Here is a 10000-nt window from a genome sequence, read left to right as displayed (position 1 = left end):
CCAGGTGGGATAGAGTGGAGTGGAGAGTCGTCGCGATGGCGTCCTCTGTGGACCTGTGGGCTCTGTAGGCGAACTGGTATGGATCCAGGTTGGGCGGGAGGCGTGTGACTATGTGGGCCCGGACCAGTTTCTCGAAGCACTTCATGATGATTGGTGTGAGTGCCACCGGGCGGTAGTCATTTAGGCAGCTCACCGTGCTTTTCTTCAGGACTGGGATGATTGTTGAGGTTTTCAGGCAGGGTGGGATGGTGGCCTGGGACAGGGACTGGTTGAAGATGTTGGTGAAAACCCCGGCCAGCTGGTCGGCGCAGTCCCTCAGCACCCGTCCCAGGACGCCATCCGGCCCTGAGGCTTTTCTGGGGTCCACCGCCTTCAGCACGCGTCTCACTTCATGCTCTGTGAGGGTGAGGCTGCTGAGAGCTGGAGAGAGTGGTGTTTGTGTTGTGGTTACCTCCGTTCGCCCCTCGTCGAACCGGCCGTAGAAGGAGTTCAGCTTTTCCGCCAGCAGGGGGTCGTCCTCCGCGGCTGTGAGCCTGTTGGCTCTGAAGTTTGTCATGTGCTGAACCCCCTGCCACACCCGCCTGGAGTCGTTGCTCAGGAAGCATTCCTCAATCTTCTCTCTGTGGTCTGCCTTGGCCGCTTTGATGCCGTAGGCGTTGTCCCTCTCCTTGAGCAGTTTTCGGACCTTCTCAGTCATCCATGGCTTCGTGTTGGGGTAGACCCGGACACGTTTGTCCACGGTCGCTGAGTTGGTGCAGTTCACTATGTGGTTCAGAACCGACGACGTGAACTGTTCCAGGTCATCATGCTCATATTCCTGCCATGAGGTGTCATTCAGGCAGATCTGCAGTGGAGCGGACCCTGCTGGCCAGGTTCTGACAGTCTTAGTGGTGATGGGAGCACTTTTCCTCATGGGAGTGTAGGCTGGGATCAGGAGGATGGACACGTGGTCAGACATGCCTAGATGAGCTAGCGGTCTAGCCTTGTAAGCAAGCTTGATGTTGGTGTATACCTTGTCCAGTGTTTTTTCTCCTCTTGTTGCACATTTAACATGCTGATAGAACTTTGGTAGTACTACCTTCAGGTCAGCATGATTGAAATCCCCCGCGATGATGTGCACTGCTTGAGGATCCGCGCTCTGTAGCCGCGCCAATGCTAAGCTAGCATCCGCGCTTGGTGCAATGTAAACAGCTGTTATGTACACCGCGTTGAATTCCCTCGGGAGGTATGTGGGTCGGCATTTAACAGTCAAGTATTCCAGGTCTGGGGAGCAGTGGCTACTTACAGTTTTTGTGTTTAAGCACCAGCTGTCCTTCGTCGATATGATCAGGCCGCCCCCGCGCGTCTTCTCGCTAAGCAAAGTCCGGTCGGCTCGGTGTAAAGTGCGGCCTTGTAGCGAGACCGCAGAGTCGATAATGGAATTGTTGAGCCAGGTTTCTGTGAGAATAATCACACAGCTATCCCCCACGGTGTTGTTGGAAGCAACCTGCAGTCTCAGTTCGTCCATCTTGTTAGCTAGGGATCTTACGTTGGAGAGGAATATACTCGGCAAAGCAGGTTTATCCGGGCTTCTCCTCAGCCTAGCTAGCAGGCCTCCCCTGCGGCCTCGGCGTTGTTTACGGTCTCGACGCCGTCGCTTGCGTCTCAGGGACGGGACTGTGTACCATTGTTCTCCCGGTAAGCGAGCGATATCGTGTGGGATCCTTTGTTGCTTCAGGAACTCCGCTGTTACTGTCTTCTCGTTTTGCGCACCAACTTCTAGTAAGTCTAGTCTGCTGTAGGTACTATTTACACAACAGTTCCCTATAAGTACTGACATAAAAATGTACATACAGATGTACTTAAAAACGCTAAAAAGCACCGACGTCGGGAGCCCTTCCAGCCTCGCGTGCGAACGCGCCGCCATCTTGAACATTAGAGGCTCTAATTCGACCTGGCCTGTCAACGTCCTACGTTCTATAGACGCTGCGGCTCTTGTGGAAGTTATACTCTGTATCTGTCTCTATTAGGGTGAGGGTCTGTCTCTCTCTCTCTCTCTCTATCTCTCTCTCTCTGTTGGTCTCTCTCTCTCTCTCTCTCTCTGTTGGTCTCTCTCTGTCTCTCTCTCTGTCTCTCTCTCTCTGTTGGTCTCTCTCTGTCTCTCTCTCTCTGTTGGTCTCTCTCTGTCTCTCTCTCTCTGTCTCTCTCTCTCTGTTGGTCTCTCTCTGTCTCTCTCTCTCTGTTGGTCTCTCTCTGTCTCTCTCTCTCTGTCTCTCTCTCTCTGTTGGTCTCTCTCTGACTCTCTCTCTCTGTCTTTCTCTCTCTCTCTCTTTCTCTTTCTCTCTCTCTCTTTCTCTGTCTTTCTCTTTCTTTCTCTCTCTCTCTCTCTCTGTCTCTCTCTCTCTCTCTCCTCTCTCTCTGACTCTCTCTCTCTCTCTCTCTCTCCCGCACATCTATATAGATCATTGGTTGCGCTCGTACACACACACACACACACACACACACACACGCACCCACTTACAGAGGTAAGCTGAGGTACTCAAGCCTGGGATTGGCAGCCGTCCAGACAGCCCAGCAGATTGAATGGGCAGAGAGAGAGAGAGAGAGAGAGAGAGAGACAACGAGAGAGAGAGAGAGAGAGAGAGAGAGAGAGAGAGAGAGAGAGAGAGAAGAGCCTATCGCTCCCTAAGGATTACCTCATTGTGCTCTCAGCTTGTTAAACATTGATCCTTTTAAGGAATGTTTTTTTGTTTTTTTTACCACCGTAAACATCCTATACCTACTCACTCAGCTCCTAAAAATACAGAACAGAACCGCGCATCGATTTCCTTCCGGAAACTTCTGGAGCGCTGCCACGCGGCTACCCAAGACTGCAGTGTTAGCGGCGGTATACGTGTTGAACATGTCCAACAACCCCCGTCATTGTGAGTCAGCACGCCCAAAAAAACATCTTGGAGAGCATCCTAATCCTTCGCTAACCCTTTTTAGAATTATCTCTCTCCTCTTCCTGAAGTGCTTCTCTCGTTCACGCGCCCCCACCTTGGATGACAAGCAGAGGACTGCGGTGGTGTAAAGAGTGGGCTCTCACACCTCGTGATGTTAGAATTATAAGGTTCTATCTCCATTTTTGTCAAAATTGAGTTTTTTTACATAATCTAATCCATTAGGTGTTTATTAATGCCTGTGTGGTGTTATTTTTAAAATGTTTACATTTTTGAGTTAGTAATTAATAAAATACAAAGGTTCCATCTCACAAAACATAATGGAATGTAAAAACTTTGACGCTCAATATCTCTGAACTGCCCTAAACGGAGATAGAACCTTATAGTTCTAAGCTCTCACACCTCTCACACCGTTCCTAGGCTTTTGCTTTTCAATCCAGTGGGTAGGAGAGAGGAGAGGAGAGTAGAGGGTAGGAGAGAGGAGAGGAGAGTAGAGGGTAGGAGAGAGGAGAGGAGGGGGTAGGAGAGAGGAGAGGAGGGGGTAGGAGAGAGGAGAGGAGGGGGTATGAGAGAGGAGAGGAGAGTAGAGGGTAGGAGAGAGGAGAGGAGGGGGTAGGAGAGAGGAGAGGAGAGTAGAGGGTAGGAGAGAGGAGAGGAGTGGGTAGGAGAGAGGAGAGGAGGGGGTATGAGAGAGGAGAGGAGAGTAGAGGGTAGGAGAGAGGAGAGGAGAGTTATGTTACGCCCTTCACAGCGCCCCCTGGCTTCCAGGAGGAGGAACTGACTGACTCCTGGGGTAGTGGTGGCCTAGTGGATAGTGAGTTGTACTGGTGATCAGAAGGTTGTGAGTTCTAATCCCTACCTGGGAACACCACCACTAGTGTGTCCTTGAGTAAGACCTGGGAACACCACCACTAGTGTACCACCCTTGAGTAAGACCTGGGAACACCACCACTAGTGTGTCCTTGAGTAAGACCTGGGAACACCACCACTAGTGTGTCCTTGAGTAAGACCTGGGAACACCACCACTAGTGTGTCCTTGAGTAAGACCTGGGAACACCACCACTAGTGTGGCCCTTGAGTAAGACCTGGGAACACGACCACTAGTGTGTCCTTGAGTAAGGCACTTAGCCCTCAGTTACTCCAGGGAGACTGTCCCTGTAATTCGTAATTGTAAATCGCTTTGGATTAAAAGCATCTGCTAAATTGCTGTGTTACTGTGTTCCCTGTTCGTTAACTCTGTGTTCTATGTGCTCATGTTATCTGTTGTTAACTCTGTGTTCTATGTGTCATGTTATCTGTTGTTAACTCTGTGTTCTATGTGCTCATGTTATCTGTTGTTAACTCTGTGTTCTATGCGCTCATGTTATCTGTTGTTAACTATGTGTTCTATGTGCTCAAGGTCCTTAATGACATTCGCGTAAACACAGACTCCGGAAAAATCTCAGTTTTGGTACTACTAGATCTTAGTGCTGCCTTTGACACTGTAGACCATGACATTCTAATAGATAGACTAAAAACCTGGGTAGGACTTTCGGGCACTGCCCTAAACTGGTTTAGATCCTACCTACAGGACAGAAGCTACTACAGTATGTCTCCATTGGCAACTTTGTATCTGACCAAATTAAAATGACATGTGGGGTTCCCCAAGGGTCAATCCTTGGCCCCCTTCTATTCAATCTCTACTGCTTCCATTGGGACACATCATAAAAAAGAACAAAATTGCCTACCACAACTATGCGGATGACACTCAAATCTACATAGCCCTCTCACCGAACGACTATATTGTCCCATTGACAATCTCTGTAATTGCATTGAGCAAATAAACGCCTGGATGACACAAAACTTCCTCCAACTAAACAAGGACAAAACAGAGATAATTGTATTCGGTGCACCTGACAAAAGATCGAAAGTCAGTGCAAAACTTGATTCTCTCTCTCTTCACAGTAAAAACAGGTCAGAAATCTTGGTGTAATTCTAGACTCCGATCTAAACTTCAACAGCCACATAAACTCAATAACTAAATCAGCCTACTATCACCTGAAAAACATAACAAGAATGAGAGGTTTCATGTCCAAGCAAGACCTTGAAAAACTCATCCATGCATTTGTTTCGAGTAGACTTGATTATTGTAATGGTCTACTAACAGGCCTATCTAAAGGAGCTGTTCGTAAATTGCAGCTCATCCAAAACGCCGCTGCTAGGGTCCTAACAAAAACAAAGAAATTTGAACACATTACACCAATCCTGAGATCCCTGCACTGGCTACCAGTCTCTCAGAGAATTGAATTCAAAATCCTCCTAATTACATACAAATCACAAAATGGTCTTGGACCAAAATACATATCAGATCTCCTCCCACCCTATATTCCCGCAAGGTCCCTAAGGTCAGCTGAGACAAATCAGCTAATAATTCCAAGAGTAAAAACAAAACACGGTGCAGCAGCTTTCAGTCACGCTGCTGCATGCTCCTGGAACAAACTCCCTGAAGAAATCAAACAGGCCCAAACCCTTAAAATATTTAAATCTAAGCTAAAAACCTTCATGTTTTGCACCAGTTATGATTAAACACAAACACTTCTATCAATGTCTTTTTTCCATTAACTATTGTCTTTTTAAATGTTTTATCTATTTACTTCTTATATTTGCTTTTATTCATTGTAATTTTTTATTTTCTTATGCTCCTCTTGCTGTATTTTTAAATAATGCATGTAACGCAGTTTGAATTGCCCCTGTTGTATGAAATGTGCTATACAAATAAACTTGCCTTGCCTCATGTTATCTGTTGCTTGTTGTTTCTGAGTTTTCTGTTTTTCCCATATTGTCAGTGTCTTTGAGCCTCGGAAAAACGCTATATAAATACAATTTATTATTATTATTATTATTATTTAATGGCGAATTCTAGAGTCTTCTGACCTTCATCATGAGGACCACGGTGTTGAGGGCGATCATGGTCATGATGGAGTACTCGAAGGGCGGCGACACCACAAACTTCCACATCTTGTACTGGTACGACTGCTTGTTGGCCGGCATGTAGCGCGTCAGAGGCTTGGCGTTGATGGCAAAGTCGATGCAAGCCCGCTGAGAGAGAGAGAGAGAGAGAGAGAGAGAGAGAGAGAGAGAGAGAGGGAGAGAGAGAGAGAGGGGGAGAGAGAGAGAGAGAGAGAGGGAGAGAGAGAGAGAGAGGGAGAGAGATAGAGGGAGAGAGAGAGAGAGATAGAGAGGGAGAGAGAGATAGAGAGGGAGAGAGAGAGAGACAGAGAGAGAGAGAGAGGAAGAGAGAGAGATAGAGAGATAGAGAGAGAGAAAGAGAGAAAAAGAGAGAGAGAAGAGACACGTAATTCAGATTCACATTCAATTCAACACAGCCGTGTCTTTTTGACCTACTATAACAGCCACCTCGGGGTCAAATGACCATAGTCAAATGACCATAGTCTTTAGTATGGGAAGCTGCTACTTACACACAACGACCACTAGTTGGCTGCCTTGTAAATTAGCCTGCCTCCGACACAGAAAAACTGCAAAATAGCTGTATACTAGCTTATCCTGATGGATACTACTAGCTAACTACCTAACCCTGAACTTTGATCGAGTGGCCTATTATGGTCTATTCGTCCTCTGATAGAACCACACAGAGATGGTTGTTGATGATGGATGTGGGGAGGGGAGATAGTTCAGTTGATGCGGTATCTCACAGCGCAGATTCGAGTCTTGTTTTTCCTTCGGTAGCGAGGGCAGTGCAGAGGCGTAAGGTTTTTACATTTACATTTTAGGCATCTAAGAGACGCCGTTATCCAGAGCCACTTACAACAAATACATTTGGATAACATTTTTCAAATGACCCCACCCATGGCTGTTCTAGTCATTGGCATAGTCATTGGCATAGTACAAGTCAAGTACAGTGACGAAATGCATTCGGGATATAGTGCAATAGTGCATAACGCATTATAAAAAAAGAAAAGAGAGATTTTTCCGACAGAATCTTATGTAAGAGAGGTTTTTAAAATTGGCATCACGAACAGTCTAGCAGCCGTCCTCCGAGGCTGATCTGATCTCTCTCTCTCTCTCTGTAACTCTTTCTCTCTCTCTCTCTCTCTCTCTCTCTCTCTGTAACTCCGACTGATCGACAGCAAAGAGTCAAAAGCGGAGAGGAAAAGGAGATCAAAGACTGAACAAACGTGGTGGATCATCCAGTTCTAGCAGAGCCTCCAGGAGTGTTAAACGTCTCTAGACTAGACAGACCAGACTAGCCGATCCACTCTCTCTCTCTGATCAATCGCCAGTGGTTTACACTTGACTTTAACATGAAACACAAGGCCTCAGTCAGTCCCTGTGGAGTGGAGTGGAGAGACACAGACACAGATGGATCGACTGCTTTGGTCTGGTGGCTCCTATCGAGGCGGAACTGCTATTTTTTCCCATGTTAAGACGTTGATGAAGACAATGTGTTGACACACACACACACACACACACACACACACACACACACACACATCCGCTGGTGTTGACAGAAGTCTGCTGGGGATGTGTTCAATAAGAGAGACAGACGTCTGCTGGGGATGTGTTCAATAAGAGAGAGCCAAGCGTGAGTCATGACGCTAATGTTGTGTGAAGAACTGTTTAGGCCCAATCAAATCTAATTAGAAATATGAGGTCCGAGGCCAAGTAATAGAGTGTGTGTGTGTGTGTGTGTGCATGTGTGTGTGTGTGTGGGTGTGTGTGTGTGTGTGTGTGAGAGAGAGAGAGAAATGTGAGTTTGCATCTGTATGTATGCATGAATCTGTGCAAACGTGTGTGTGTGTGTGTGTGTGTGTGTGTGTGTGTGTGCGTGTGTGTGCCTGTGTGTGCGTGTGTGTGTATGCATGAATGTATGCAAACCTGTGTGTGTGTGTGTGTGTGTGTGTGTGTGTGTGTGTCTGTATGCATGAATGTATGCAAACATGTGTGTGTGTGTGTGTGTGTGTCTGTATGCATGAATGTATGCAAATGTGTGTGTGTGTGTGTGTCTCACCTCATTCTTCTCCAGGCTGCACTCTGACATGGCCTTGTCCCCCTGCTCCTGTGTGTGTGTGTGTGTGTGTGTGTGTGTGTGTGTGTGTGTGTGTTCGTTCTCACCTCATTCTTCTCCAGGCTGCACTCTGACATGGCCTTGTCCCCCTGCTCCTGTGTGTGTGTGTGTGTGTGTGTGTGTTCGTTCTCACCTCATTCTTCTCCAGGCTACACTCTGACATGGCCTTGTCCCCCTGCTCCTGTGTGTGTGTGTGTGTGTGTGTGTGTGTGTGTTCGTTCTCACCTCATTCTTCTCCAGGCTACACTCTGACATGGCCTTGTCCCCCTGCTCCTGGAAGGTGATGATGATGAGGGCCACGAAAATGTTGACGAAGAAGAAGGGGAACACCACGAAGTAGACCACATAGAAGATGGACGTCTCCATGCGGAACCCGGGGCTGGGGCCCTCGTCCTCGTACGTGGCGTCCACAGAGTGCTTTAGGACCCTGGGGAGCAGAGACACCACCACAGGGCCGTGAACACACACACACACAACCAACCACAGGGCCATGAACACACACACACACAACCAACCGACCAACCGACCAACCAACCGACTAACCAACCAACTGACCAACCAACCGACCAACCAACCAACCAACTGACCAACCGACCAACTGACCAACTGACCAACCAACTGACAAACTGACCAACCAACCAACTGACCAACTGTCCAACCAACCAACCAACTGACAAACTGACCAACCAACCGACAAATTGACCAACTGACTGACCGACCAACCAACTGACCAACAGACTAACTGACCAACCAACCAACTGACCAACCGACCAACTGACCAACCAACCAACTGACCAACTGACTAACTGACCAACCGACCAACCAACTGACCAACCGGCTGACCAACTGACCAACTGACCAACTGACCAACCGGCTGACCAACTGACCAATCGACCCTAACCCTAACCCTGTCCCTCCTAAAGACCTCCTCATCCCCACTTCCCCCTTGTACAGTTTCTCTACTGAAAATACATTTAAGAAACGTATGAGTGACAGATAGATGATTCACTGACTTACTCACTGACTTAGACAAATGGGATAGTGGTGGTCTAGTGGATCATGAGTTGGACCAGTGATCAGAAGGTTAAATCCCCACCTGGGAACACTGTAGGGTTGGGAAGCTTTCCGATAATTCCCAAAGTTTCCATATTGAAACCCATAGGGAAACTTTGGAAATTACCGGAAAGTTTTCCCAAAATGTTTGCAACCCTACTAGTGTGCCCTTGAGTAAGGCACTCAGCCCCCAAATTACTCCAGGGAGACTGTCATGTCCCTGTAATCTCTAATTGGAAGTCGCTTTGGCTAAAAGCGTCTGCTAAAAGGCAAAAATGTTATCCAAATGTATTTGTTGTAAGTGGCTCTGGATAACGGCGTCTCTTAGTAAATGTAAAAACCTTACGCCTCTGCACTGCTCTCACTCTCGGAAAATAAGACTCGAATCTGCGCTGTGAGATACCGCATCAACTGAACTATCTCCCCTCCCCAACATCCATCACACCATCTCTGTGTGGTTCTATCAGAGGACGAATAGGCCATAAATGTGAATAACGTACACAAATATAATACTGTAGATACTGGACTTTGAATCGAGCCGACTGAAAGGAACATGAGAGATATACGAGAGAGTCTAACGATCGTCCGGTAGCCTGAAGAATCTCTGAGGGCGACCACAGGATCTTATGTTCTCTATATTCTGGCAGTACGGGTTACACAATCGCTGCTCGCTGGCCCGTGGGTTACACAATCACCGCCCGCTTCGATTTAAAGATTCATCCGAGCGTCTTGTCCGCCCCTCCTGACATGCTTTACAGACGCGGACCCGCTGCATAATTGATCCGTCTCTAGCTTGTCTAATGTTTTTCCGTAAAAGACAGACAGGAGTGTGGAGAGAGAGAGAGGGGGAGAGAGAAGAGAGGGAGGGTGAATTAAGAGGCTGTAGCTGTAGAGAAAGAGAGGAAGAGAGAGAGAGGGAGGAAGAGAGAGAGATTATAATAATTAATTATACAAATTAAAA

General features: G+C 47.4%; 1 protein-coding gene across 1 annotated transcript in view; it reads right to left on the bottom strand.

The window, feature by feature from the left end:
• cacna1bb (calcium channel, voltage-dependent, N type, alpha 1B subunit, b) overlaps nucleotides 1–10000 on the bottom strand; it is a gene marked incomplete at both ends in the record, with an annotated part of 101562 nt that overhangs the window by 37161 nt on the left and 54401 nt on the right. Inside the window, 2 exon segments of the mRNA XM_080529719.1 lie at nucleotides 5835–5999; nucleotides 8212–8413. Of these exon segments, the coding sequence (XP_080385845.1) occupies nucleotides 5835–5999; nucleotides 8212–8413 (367 nt within the window).

The sequence above is a fragment of the Nansenia antarctica genome, assembly GCF_963989245.1.
Source record: "Nansenia antarctica genome assembly, chromosome: 4".
Lineage (NCBI taxonomy): Eukaryota > Metazoa > Chordata > Actinopteri > Argentiniformes > Microstomatidae > Nansenia > Nansenia antarctica.
This window is presented reverse-complemented; position numbering and strand designations above follow the sequence as displayed.